At 40.3% G+C, this 13339-nt stretch overlaps 1 protein-coding gene across 1 annotated transcript in view; it reads left to right on the top strand.

Moving 5' to 3' along the window:
- The window catches only part of LOC106848810 (sucrase-isomaltase, intestinal-like), a 59453-nt gene that overhangs the window by 33747 nt on the left and 12367 nt on the right, over positions 1-13339 (top strand). Inside the window, exons 13-17 of the mRNA XM_014868972.2 lie at positions 1586-1703; positions 4557-4725; positions 5241-5357; positions 7968-8116; positions 12071-12155. Coding sequence (XP_014724458.1) covers positions 1586-1703; positions 4557-4725; positions 5241-5357; positions 7968-8116; positions 12071-12155 — 638 coding nt within the window. The remainder of the gene's footprint in view (positions 1-1585; positions 1704-4556; positions 4726-5240; positions 5358-7967; positions 8117-12070; positions 12156-13339) is intronic.

Here is a 13339-nt window from a genome sequence, read left to right as displayed (position 1 = left end):
CCAGTTTTTTACTGGTGTGTAATAACGCAAACAAACAACAACAACCACAGCATTAACACCAACCAGAGCAGGATCCCAGCGACCCTTCTGTGCCGTGGGCATTTCCCGGGTGCAGTTCCGGGAAGGGCCTACAGGGGGCGCTGGTGGCTCCCGGCCGGGCGGGGGCGGTGATTCCTCCAGGCCAGCAGGGGGCGCTGTGGGCAGGGCTGGGGCAGAGCGCGGTGACGGCGGCTGGGCCCAGACGGGAAGAGATGGGAGAGAGGCCTTGGTTTATAAACCCTGGGGCAGCTGATCCCAGTGCCCAGGTGGGAAGGGATGGAGGAGAGGCCTTGGTTTATAAACCCTGGGGCAGCCGATCCCCGTGCCCAGGTGGGAAGGGATGGAGGAGAGGCCTTGGTTTATAAACCCTGGGGCAGCCGATCCCAATGCCCCAGCAGGACCCTGAGGAGCACCAAGCTGCAATGGCAGGATGTCTCGGCAGGCAGGGGGTGCAGGGCTGCAGTGCAGAGAAAACTCGGAGCCGAAGCAGCAGCGGGGTTGGGACAGCAGCGGCCTGGCTCTGAGCGGGGCAGGGAGAGGCGAGCTCAGGATCCCGAACACCCCAGCAGATGGGGTTAGGTCCCTTTTTCAGTGGGGTAGATGTTAATAAGGTCCCAGGTCAGTGGCTGCTCTCACCTTTCAGTGGGGTAAGTGTTAATAAGGTGGCTACTCAGTGGCTGCTCTCACAAGCAGAGGCTCACCCCATGGCAGAAGCAGCAGCTCTGCGCTGCCCTCGGTCAGCAGCAGCGAATTCCCTTCCCCAAGCAGCAGCTCTGACCTTCTCCTCCGAAGCTGAGACAGAGAAAGAGCCAGCAGCTGCCCCAGCCCGTCCTTTACCTGCCCAATTCTCGAGGTATCTCTGCCCCTCAGAGAGAAACTCCCAGATTAGAGAAGTGCAACCAGATGCCCTCCTCCCCTGAGTTTGGCCACTTCTTTTGTTTTCTGAAGTACGCAGTCATTTGCGTTTTCTAGCAATTTATGGAAAAAATTCCCAAAGTAAAAAGAAACAAAAGGAAGGAAACCTAACCCCCAAATGTATTAACGCCTGCCCTGCCCGATTCCTGCTGAACTGCATGTGGCATTTTCATGGTGATTACCTGAAGAGCATGGAAATTTTTTTGCACCAAAGGGGCTTTGTCAGCATCTCTTTGATATGGGATCAAAGACCAGGCAGCATCTTATGCAAAATTTTTGCTGTTAACTAAAACTTGTCATTGGATGAAATAATATATTCTTAATTCAGCAAAGCAGAGATTTTCTATTACTTACTGAATACATGACATCTGTACAGATGTTTTGAATTATTTGGCATAGAACTTGAAATTAATTATCAGTGTTTACTCAGTTGTCTCCCCTCTCCAAGGACACGTGCCTGTCTACAAAAAAGTACTTGTTGCTATGTACTAACCTCAAATCAGTGCAGGTCCAGCACTTCAGCTTTTCCTCTTCCCAAACCTTTTGGTGTTTTCACCTCTAAATGTGTAGAAATGTGAAGAGATTTTAATTGTGATGTATATGATTTTACAGTGGTTTGTATCATTCTCAGGCATCTCTGATCGTTCCCTGGCGGAAAAGACACTGTGTCCTGACTCCAAGACTTACCTTGGAGACCACTATGACACACACTCTCTCTTTGGCTGGTCACAGACAGAACCAACTTTCAAGTAAGTTTTCTAAATATTTCTAATCAGATTCCAGGTGATTAAAATGCATTTCAAAAGCCACTTGGAGAATCTGTAATAATATTTATTAAGAAACAGACTCGTGCTTCATTTTATTGTTTGCTATTAAGTAAGAAGTTTCAAGAAAATAGAACCTTGGAAAAAGGAACATTATCCTTTCTAATTTTACTTTCCTCAGCCAAATCAGGATGTATGTGTAGGGCCCAAGTTTTCAGCTGCTGCTTTTCTATATATAGAGCAAGATGCTCCTGTGCTCTATTAGAGCTTCTCATGAGTGTTTTCAGCAGAAGTGGCCTTGTGTGGTGTCAGGAGTATTTATCTGTCCCTTCGATATTGTGGTAGAGGAGTTTCTGTCACTGTTAGTGGGGAATTCAAACTGTACGGGTCCCCTGGCTGCTTCTGGAGCTGCCTCTGGTTCTTGGCAGGCTGTGTTTTGCAAATTGGCTTGGGGCTCAGTTGGTTCAGGAGGTTAGAGCTGCATTGCAGCACACTTGCTGTCAGCTACTGTAAAACTCATTTTGCAGCTGGGAAGCACTCAAAACCAGCTTACGCAGGCAGACTGTTGCCGTGGAAAGCTAGCTGTTGGATTAAATTAATGGGCAAATCATGCCTTTTCCAGCAGGGATTGAACTAAAACACTGGGAAATGTAATACCACAATGGAAGAGCCAAAGCAGGGTCCATGTGTGGCCTGTTTCAGCATTTAGCACTCATTTTCAGAAGCTGGATTCTGATAGCATCCAGAGGACATGGTTAAGTGAGCCTAATTCTGGTGTTCATGCGTTTGCATTTTATATGCCAAGTCCAGGGCAAGAGAAGCCTGGGGAAAAACCAAAAGTAGCTGGCCAGCTCTTATTGACCTGGCTGAAGCACAGTTCTGCTTTTGAGAGAAAGAACAGGAAGCTCTTGACCCCTGGATTTCTTACCATGGTTTTTGGGCCCCTATTCCCCAGTCTTTGAAGAGATTCTCCCAACAAACTTATTTTGCTTGGCCAAATGTGGAGAAGAGCACCAAAAGTGTATGCAGAGGTTGATTTTGCTGCAAAGCTGGGAAACTTTGGTGAAGTATTTTTTGTAAATTTGAGTTTCTCAAATGCATTTCTTTTCAAGGCTGGCTGTATATCCTTTCTGCAGTCACTCTTCACAAAGAATATATTAAATGAAATTACTGACAGGAATATTTAGCACCCATCGTCAATTGCAGGATATTAGATTAAAATGAATGACAACTTCATAATCATATAAAAAAACCAATTCTAATAATTATTCTAATGCAGACAGAGAATAGGAAATGTGTCATCTGGCCTATGTCAAATGGTTTGAATCCGAATACATAAACTAGCAGCAATCAGTTTGTGCATAGCTTAATGCCAAGAGTTATTTGCACATGATATTCTGTAAATAATTTAAATCAACAAATGCATTTGACAACATTAGGATCTGTTCTGCAATGGTTTGTGAAAGACTGAAATTGTTCAATAAATTACTTGTTACAAATTGTTTATGCAGCTCTGGGTCGTAGTTGAGTTGATCTGATATTGCCCTCATTAGCACCTGTATTTGCAAATGGAGCCAAAGACAGCCAGAGGAGAGCATTCCTGCTCAAGACATCCATGAAAGACTCCAAAATAACATTTATACAAAGCACATAGAGTATTGTGCAGTTATCGGCCTAACAGTGCACCTGCAAATCAGAACCCTCATAGTTCAAGAATTGTAGCTCTTGCTGCATATGGCCTTTAAGGTTAATATATTCTGTCTTCCATGAAAGCTATTGGCTTTTTTTTTTGCTTCAGAAGCAAGTGTTGAAGCACTTTAAAGTCTCTGTGCCATTACAGACTCAAGAGCAAACACTGGGCCATTATGAATAAGGGTGAAAGAACTCTTGATGGAATCTCATTAAGAAAAGGGAGAAAGAAGTAGATGGTGAACAACATGATTAATATTTCATGCTAGAATTTCCCAGAGAATCTAAATTGTGTTGCCCATATCATATTAAAGCAGAGCTGAATTTGAATTCCTGCAAAATAAAATTCTGCAATTTATGATTATGTACGAAGAGGATCCTCTTCTGAGGAATGTTGTAATAGATTTGTTAGTAAGGCACATTCCTTGATTTTCTGGTGATGCAGCAAAATTCTTTTCAAAAAGCAAAGATAAGTTCATTGTACCACTAATGCTGTAATGAAACCTCATATATCAAAATAGACAGGAAACCAGAAAAAATACTACAAGAATGGGGTGGCATTTTGAATGATTATAGGTTTGTTTTCTATATAGGTTACTCATTTTTTATAAGATGTTTAGATATAATTTTGATATTTTAATATTTTTGTGTGGTTTTTGTGTTTTGTTGGGGTTTTTTATGTTTTTAATTCCTGGGTATTGGAACTTTATTTACCAATACAAATCTCTAAATAAATCCCATGTTGAAAAAAATACCTATTATATTGTGTTTTAGGAACTCATCAGACACTTAATTAAATATAGAAAGAAAATTATTATTCAAATTTTCCTTTTGAGACACTGCTGAGAATAAATTAAACACAAATTATTATTTAGGAATATTAAAAATACCTGAGACAGATTGTTTAGTTAGAATCAGATAGATTCCTTTTTGTTTGTTTGTTTTGTTTTGGCCAATGTGTAAATCTTCCTTTTATTTGCAGATTTGCAGCCACATTTTCATGTGAGTAGGGACCATAATAGTAATTGTTTCATAAATAAGATAAAATAAATTAATTTCAGATAAAATTGTGCCTGAACGCTCAGGTTGATTCTAAAATATTTTGGTTACCATTCTTGTTTTTGATGATCTTGTTGCATTTCTTTGCAGTGCTGTCCAGCAGGCAACTGGAAAGCGGCCATTTGTCCTGAGTCGGTCCACGTTCGTTGGCAGTGGGAAGCACGGTGGTCACTGGCTCGGTGACAACTTCTCTCAGTGGAAGGACCTGCACCGCTCAATCGTTGGAATCATGGAATTCAACCTCTTTGGCATTCCCTATGTAAGTCTGGCATCCTCTAGGCAGGTGCTGGCTTATACACAATATCACTTCAAATTAACTCAAACGTTTTCTGAAACGAGCTGCTTGAGGTGGCCAGCAGTAACCCACAGCCTAAGGAACTGCAGATTAAGAGGCTAAATGTCAGACTTGGCTGCAGAAGGGAAACAAAAACAGCACTGCAAGATTTGGACTGACTTAATGTATGTCATCCAAAATCTATCTCTTTGTATTATGTATGCTATGATTAGAGCCCCTTCATATATTTCTGGATTTGCAAGTTGGGATGGAGAATTTGTATAATGATTGAAATACAGTCAGATCTTCCACAGTGGACTTAGTGCTCTAGGAGACAGTACAGCCTCAGTCACAGGAAAATTTGTATCATTAAAGAGCATTCTTTTAAAGCAATTAGAAACAGGGATTTCTTTCCAAAAAGTATTTTTATTAGTAGATTTCTGTAGTCTCTCATTTTTGGGCCTCAGTCACAATCACAAACAAATTTTATTTTTCCTTAGATTGGTGCTGATATCTGTGGGTTTAACTACAACACTACCTATGAACTCTGCCTGCGCTGGATGCAGCTTGGCTCTTTCTATCCGTTTTCCAGAAACCACAATGCAGAGGGAAACAGCGTAAGTAAACAAAGTTACATAAAGCTGTAGCCTATGATTACAGTTACAGTGGACAGTGACTTGTATTACTCTCTCCAAATTTAGCCTGCCATTCTTGGGTAAACTGGAGCAGTGGGTGAAAAGGAGTGCTGCACCAAGAGCAGGATTTACAGAGTGAAATGTTAATTTTTCCTGTCCATAATGTAAAGATAACATAGTTAAAGATAGCTGGTCTTCTCACACTGTTGGTAAAATTCATCTGTTTCATCTTTTACCTACTGAAGCCCAAGTTTTATTTAAAAGCCAGTGAGTGTCAATGTATCTTCCTACTCCCTTGATTGCTACAACTTTTGTTTCAATACTTCTGTAATAATAGTAAGTTTTGCAGGGAGGGGAGAGAGATGATTATACACCATCCTTGCTGTTTAAAAGGAAGTTACAGACATGTGAGAATTCCAAGGAGAAGTGACATCGTTATCAGCCAAGAGGCAACCAAGACCAGAAAAGGCTAATGAGCCCATGAGATGAATGAAAAAGTGCAGCCTTAGTACAAATCCATGCCTGGTTTCAACATCACAAAAGTCCTTTAAAGAGTTGTTGCGAACAGCAAGAGGTGTTAGGTTATTTCTAGCTATGTAATTTGAAGGTCTTGAAACCTTTGTAATTTATCTGTGTTTATCTGCAAACGTGATGAAAAAGTTCTGCTTGTTCGAGAAATGTGTGAGTTTCATCCTTCTGATCTGTGCAATGCTGGAACTCAGGTTATTTGCTAACCTTCAGTTTCTTTGAAGTTGCATCATCAAAATCCTGCAACATTTACACTCCCAGGAAGACCTTTGTCTCTGCATGAAAGTATGATGGATGCTCAGCAATTGAGCAAATGCAGGAATAATAAACTATAGTACTATCCTTAAGAGGGCCAGAAATTAGCCTGTAGATCTCTGAGGTATTTGTAGGAGAACAAATGTCTGTGAGGTATTAGCTGTTGCTGTTGTGAAATATTTATTTTCTATTTGCCTCTCCACTAAAGGTAGAGGTGTATATATATATGTGTGTGTATATATATATATATATATATATATATATATATATATATCTTTGTGATTGCTCGGCCCTTTGAGCATGCAAATGGAGTCTGACCTGGGTCAGTGGATACCAATCTCATATGTGCAGTTCAATAAACAAGAAGAGAACAATGGGTCTATATGATGGGTGCTGGAGCTCAGAGATATATTTGGTTTTATTAGATTACTTAAATTCATTTAAAATATTGTGTTCATGGAAAGAAATGAACAGGCATTTTGAGTGACTCAGTATCACCTAAGAAATCTGACTTTTTTTGTGGAATTAAGCAATGTTTGTACAGAGTCAGAACACTGGTAAAAATATAGTGCAATTTTTGAAATAATAGAGGGATGCTTTGGAGCTCAGAGCCAGCAGGGAGTATTCTTAGTGAGTAATTCTGACATAAACATAATAATGGTGAAATTTTACTTAAATATTGAATTTAATTAACATTAGGTTAGTGTTAAAATAAGATCTTAAATACCCACTTTGCCTAATTCATTGGGTATTTCAAACAGTTTAATTAATATTTTTCTTGACTGAAAAGCGCAAGATAATATAAAAGCTTTGTTACCTCTGTTACTTTTGTATTTCATTATCCTTGGAATTCATCGTATAGTCTTCAGCTTTAATGAGAAAATGGAGTACTCTGGAAAGATTTCATGAAGGAGAAAGGAAGCCATGTGATTCGTAAGCTGGCCGTTTAGCACTGGAGAGGCTGACAGGAGGAATTAAAGAGTTGTAACTTGTCCATATCAGCACTGCCTTTGGCTACATGCTCTCTGCCATGCCGGGGGAGAGTCAAGGTTGTGTTGCAGTAAGACCAAAACCAGCCGATGAACACGGACAGACTGCCCCAACCTGCCCTCTTGATGGTGCACACAGTGCATGCCCTGTCTCACAGGAGAGCATTGCTGCCAGTGAGGAGCTGAGGGGCACTGCTGATGTGTGGGTGTACCGACAGTCAGGGCATCCTAAAACGGGGCACACGGGAGGAGAAATGAAGATTCTTGAATGGATGAAATGTTTTCTGTACCACACACAGTGACTTTGGTCACACTTGTTGGCTTCAGCAGGGTTGTGAGTTTCTGTTTTAAGTAGACTTGCCTTTATATTCATGGCCAACGTAATTATGCTTTTGACTTTGATCTGCAGGTTATCAGTCTTCCCTTTTTCCTGTGTTTCATCTCCTTTGTCTGAGAGGGCTTGAATCTCCAGGATAAATTAATTTCTAAATGCAGGGTTTCTATTCTTGAGCACAGGCATGGAGCACAGCTTCCTTCTCTTCACAAGGTTGGGGTGGTTGCAGAGGGTTCACATACATTGTGGTGGGGCCTGATCTTTTTGAACTTACTGGTATTTTTCAAGTTAAGAATTTTATATAAATGTTAATTTGGGAATAATGGACGTTGTTCTTAATATATCTTGCAGTTTGAAAATAAGCACTTTTTCTTATTTAAACACTCCTGTAGCATCGTGCCAGCCACAGCTCTCCTTACATTGCACATAGCTTCTCTGCTGAGTTTGTGTCAATGCTCAGTACAAATCTAAGCTTTTCCTGAACAGGAACAAGACCCAGCTGTGTTTGGAGATGCTTTTGCCAAGATCTCTCGTGCTACTCTTCGGATCAGATACTCCCTGCTGCCATACTTATACACCCTGTTCTACGAGTCTCATGTTTATGGAGGCACGGTGGTGCGGTCACTGATGCACGAGTGAGTTTGGAGTCTCTTTTTTATTGTAATTTGCTCACAAAATGGTTGATCTCTTATGTATATACTGGTTGATATCCTTAGGAGAACAGTTACAGCTTTATTTATATATTGCATGCTCTCTCTTAAAAGAACAGTTGAACAATTAATCAAGTTATGCACAAAGAGAACTCTTTATATATGCAATTAATTTACATTAATATATATCCTGTGTTTGTTTCCAGTGGGGGGGAAAGATAAATTTAAAAAAGAAAAATTCTGAAAATTTTTAATCGTAGGCAAATTTATAGTTCTTTTTTATTTCAAAAATGAGAGTCACATACCTGTATTTTCTATATTTGAATGAAATCAATGAAATCTGTATTCTGATCCAGAATGCTAAAAGGCCTCATACAGAGAGTCCAACGATCCATAGCATTTGGGGTTTTTTTCCAGTTTAGCACTTGCATCTGCATATTATCTATGAAATCCACATCTGTGTCCACAAATTGCACAGAGAAAACAGAGATAGAGATGTCTGAGTGTAGAAGCAGGTGCAAAACTGAGATTAATAAATGCAAACTGAAAAGCCCCTTTGAAAATTAAACTCAGATTTTTGGAACAACTCATTTTTTCTTTTTGGAAGAAGCAAGAATCCAGCTGCGGTTTAGCTTCCCTGTCCTCATCTTTTAATTAGATTTTACCTGCTTTTGGTTAATTTTCTACTTCAGAATGCTTTATGCGAAGACTTGAACAAAAGGAGGGCAAACAACACATATGAAAGCCTGAAGCTGTGCCACAATTTCATTTCATTGGTGCAGGCTATGTTTATTTTCACTTTAGGTTAAAAACATTCTGGTTAAAGGGCAAGGCATTTTTTGCAAATTAAACTGAGGTTACTTTAAAGTGCAGATCATTCAAATATGGAAAGGATATGCACAAAATATGTTTTGCTTACTCAGCATAATGGTCAACTGATAAATTTTCAAAGCAGTATCCTTCCTCTTTCTACTCGGCAATGTCGTTTCACTAGATAAAATTAGGGAGAATTTTATAGGTACTCATAACTTACAATTAGCTATATGCTATTTCAAGTATTTATTTTAGGTCTATTTTTGCTTAACGAGATTTGTGTTAATATAGGAAATGCTCAAGTTAATTTTGGCATTAATATTAGCTAATCTCTGCTAATACAGAATTACTTTAGTGTCATTAAAGCTGCCTTTCTGACCATTACCAGCATACCTGTATTGTATGTGGGCCATAGGCAAATTTCCAAATTTGCTTTGATTACAGTTGTAGAGCAGTCTCAGATGTACCAGCAGAGGCTTCTGCAGGATGAAACTGAGCTGAGAGGTTCACTACAGACACTGATGGGAGCTTAGTCAGCAGGAACAGAGTGGGGTTACTAGGAAATAAAACCTCTCAAATGCATTTAAGTAGGGTAGTCATCAGGAGATCAACACTAACTGTTTCCCTGCCCAATGTCCCTACTGGCATCCTAGTCCCATCACTTGCTAATGTTGCCATAGCTAGATCCTGAAATAGCTTAGAAGTGTTTCTTACTAGTTAATTGTGGTTACTGTTATTCACTGTTATTACTTAATGTGTATTTCTTACTGTTTCTAATTAATATTAATTTAGTAATGGGTCTGCCCAAGTAGAGAAAGTGACCCCAGGTGCTAACAGGAGGAGAAATGTGGGGTTTTGAGAAAGAGAACTGAAACAGAATTTTCAGTGTATGCATGATGGAAGTTTACATCAACCTTGCCTCTCACTTGTAAAAAATACAAAGGAAAACTACAAAACTCCTGCGTTAGTTTTTCAGATGAAGTTCTTATGGGTTCAGAGTCCTCACCATGAAAACAAGTGTACCCAGGCAGGGAGTCTCTAAGTAATAGCTATTTCCTGTGGACATTTCATTCCATTTTGAACATTTAGGGGCTCATTTCAAATAACAAACAAGAACAGCATCCCAGTAGATTTTTTTTAAGTGTATATGGTGCCTCGGAGGCTTTCACTCCATAAAGTGGAGGTGTCAATATCTCATATGTCCAAAAAAGACTGTGAGGTGGTAATCCATTAGTGGAAGGGAAAGCTGTGTTTGATAGCTAACCGAGGGGGAAATATGACAGAAAACAGGCCAGCATCTAACCAGAGGAAGCAGTAGATGGAATTAAAGACTTTTCATAGATGACAGCATGCTTTAATGGCTTATATCTTCAATATAGGAAAGTTCATTTGTTTGCTGAATTGATGGTAGTGGTTGCTATAATTGCAAAAGGAAATTGTGCTGAGTTAAAGGGTGAGAAGCTTGTTTCCATGTATAAATACGATTGATTCTTCTTTTTTCATAATTTCCTGATCAGCTTTTTGTCCTGCAATCTCCCACAACAAAATATATTTTATTACTATTACAATTTTATTACAGTGAAATTGAAAATACAAAGAACCTATTGAGATTACAAGAGAAACTCATGTTTTATATTTCAAAAACTTTAGGACAAAGTAATTCATCAAAACCCATAATCTGCTTTAAACATTTACAAAGTATTATGTCAAAGTGCAATAATGACCAAGATTAAGGTATCCAAAAGAGCTACTGTTCTGGACAGAAAAAGAAACTCTGGACAAATTGAAGTTTCTTTCAGGCAGAGCCCAAGGCATGCCTTCAAGAACATATTTTCTTCAGTTCCATGTACTCCCCTAAGTTTGCAATATTTTAGAAATCCAAGCACTCAATAGGTGTCTTTTTATTGCCAAGTTATCTTTAGTTATTTGGGGACATTTCTGTAAGGCTGGGCTGGGTGCAGTGTGTGCCTTTGCCCCGAGCAGGCAGGGTGTCAGAGCAGAGCAATGGCACTGAGCCACTCTGCTCCAGCCAGTGTTCAACAGAGACCTGGCTTCAGACAGGGGCAGCTGCAACGCCCGTGAAACAGACACAGTAAAGGAGTTTTTAAACAAGGAGTTTGTACATCCTTGGAAAATAACATGTAAATATGCAATGGCCAGTGTGAATTTGTCAAAAATGCATGAAAACCAGACCAGTTGCCAGTTCTAACAAGGCAGCAGGGCTGTTGGAGGGGCAAAGGGGCAGAGGAGTAGCAGAAGTCAGGAGGTACAAGGTGCCTTGGTTTTGGGAGGATTTGAGACATGGATTTTTTTTCCATGTGACATTCCTTTAAGAACTAGGATCCAGTAATTATTTCCTCAGGAGGAGACCTACAGATGATTGAAAACCTATTTAAATTCCCAAGGATTTTATGCTGGATGAAAGGAAGGTTCCTGAGTCGGGAAGGCTCTCTCTTCTTTGCCAGGTGCTGTTCAATATTTTCATTAGCTGGAATAGAGATCTCTTCCCAAGAGATGGTAGGTGATGCCAGGCAAACAGGACTGTGAGCATTCTGGAGAATATGATCAAAATCCAAAACAATTTTAGTGCATTGAATAAAATGGACTGAATTCCACAGGTTTTCCATCCATTCCGGAAAGGCAGCTGAAATGTACAATATGTATCAGTGTTGCTTTGTGTTTGTCTTGCAAACAATTTCAAATGTAAATCTGTGAAAGGTGTGGGAGGCCAAATCCAAGGATTTTCACAAATGCTTTAAATCCTAAAACATAGTGTTTTTCCTTTGTGTTTTCTCTCCTGGGCCTGGCCCCTATCCTGCTCATTGGCTTCCACAGTAAAGTCTCAGCCCACTGAACAGAAGTGAGCTGTTTTCCCACTGTTGCTGTTCTGAAAAGAAATCAGCTTCATAATTTTGTGAGAGTTCTGGTCTGCTCTGGGATGGTAGGTTCTACTGAAATATCTGAATCTCTGTCCAGCTTTTGGCATTCCCTCAATCAGGAAAAATATTTGGCTGTGTTGAAGGATACTTTGAGGAAGCAGATTTCATGTCACAGTGAGTAATACCAAAATATTTGGCAAATTCTAACAACTATGAATTAACATTGCGTATTTCACTTTCAAAATAGATTTACCTCTGATCAGGAGACTCATGGAATAGATACTGCCTTCCTTTGGGGATCTGCCTTTATGATTGCTCCTGTTCTTGAAGAGGCAAGTACTGTAATTAAAAATGCCATCGTATTGGAATAAAAGAAACAAATGGTGCTTAGTACATTTGCTGACATTCAGAGCATATCCATCCCTTTCTACTTTCCACTGTCAAAGCTGCAGAGCACATTTCTGAGCAGCACAGACTCTACAGAGCTTCTCAGTACTTGAAGTGGGAGGATGAAAGTGAGGGCACAGCCTTTCCCTTTTACTCCAAGTGAGGAATGGATGTAGAGGCTGGATGCTGCCCCTCACGTGCTCCTGTTATTGTGCTGGCAGCACTCTCCAAGGACACACACAGAGCAGTAATTGTCAAGCTAGGAGAAAACACACAGATATGAAAGCAAACTGGTTTCCATATTACTGCTCACCCACAGTGTTTTGGAACTGCAGCATCTCAAGGGCTGTGGTAGGAGTTTCCCAGCATCACAGGCAAAGGCAGTCATTATAGAAACGATAATGATAATGTAAGCTGCTAACAGGACAGGTTTTAAAAAGCAGCATTTTCCTCTGCTGTGCTGGGTAAGTGCTCGTGTCATGGCTCTCACTGCTTGGATGGAGCAAGGGTGTGTTTCTCTCCTTGCCCACCACTGACTCCTGGCAACAAAAGAGAGGTATGTCTGAGCAGATCTAAGTATTTGCATGTGAGGTATCCTAGTGCTGTTTGCAACCAGCATGCTGCCAGAATATCTGATATATTTCTAGATGTTGCTGATGGTCAAACGCTCTTACTCACCTTGTGTTTTAACCAACCCTTTGGTCTCTGTGAATTTAATATAAATTAAATTCTAAAACCATTCTGACCCCACTGAGACACTTCATTCATCAGTCCTTTATCTTCAGACTCCCACAGGTTTCTAATAGCTAATGAGTAGAAAGATTTCACAAGGTCTCAGACCAGCAAGATGATGAAGGATAGGAAAAAAACCTTCCCATGAAGAGAGAGTGACAAGCCGGGGGGTCTTGATAAGAAGTTCCTGATGTATTTTGAAGAACTGCAGCACAAAAGGAAGGCTGCATACATGTAGCCTGATGAGGAAAGCAGAACTTTGAAGGAAGAACATTGCTGGATCTTGCAGCGTGATGGCTGGCAGCCAGGGCTGTGCCAGTTGGCAAGGCAGGGGCAGAGGTGAGCTGTAAACCCCTCACTGTGGCACTGCAGGCCAGCAGTGACTGTCAAACTGCAG

Source organism: Sturnus vulgaris, chromosome 5, assembly GCF_052056855.1.
Source record: "Sturnus vulgaris isolate bStuVul1 chromosome 5, bStuVul1.hap1, whole genome shotgun sequence".
Classification (NCBI taxonomy): Eukaryota; Metazoa; Chordata; class Aves; order Passeriformes; family Sturnidae; genus Sturnus; species Sturnus vulgaris.
The sequence above is the reverse complement of the archived record's forward strand: the minus strand, read 5'-3'. Positions and strand labels throughout refer to the sequence as shown.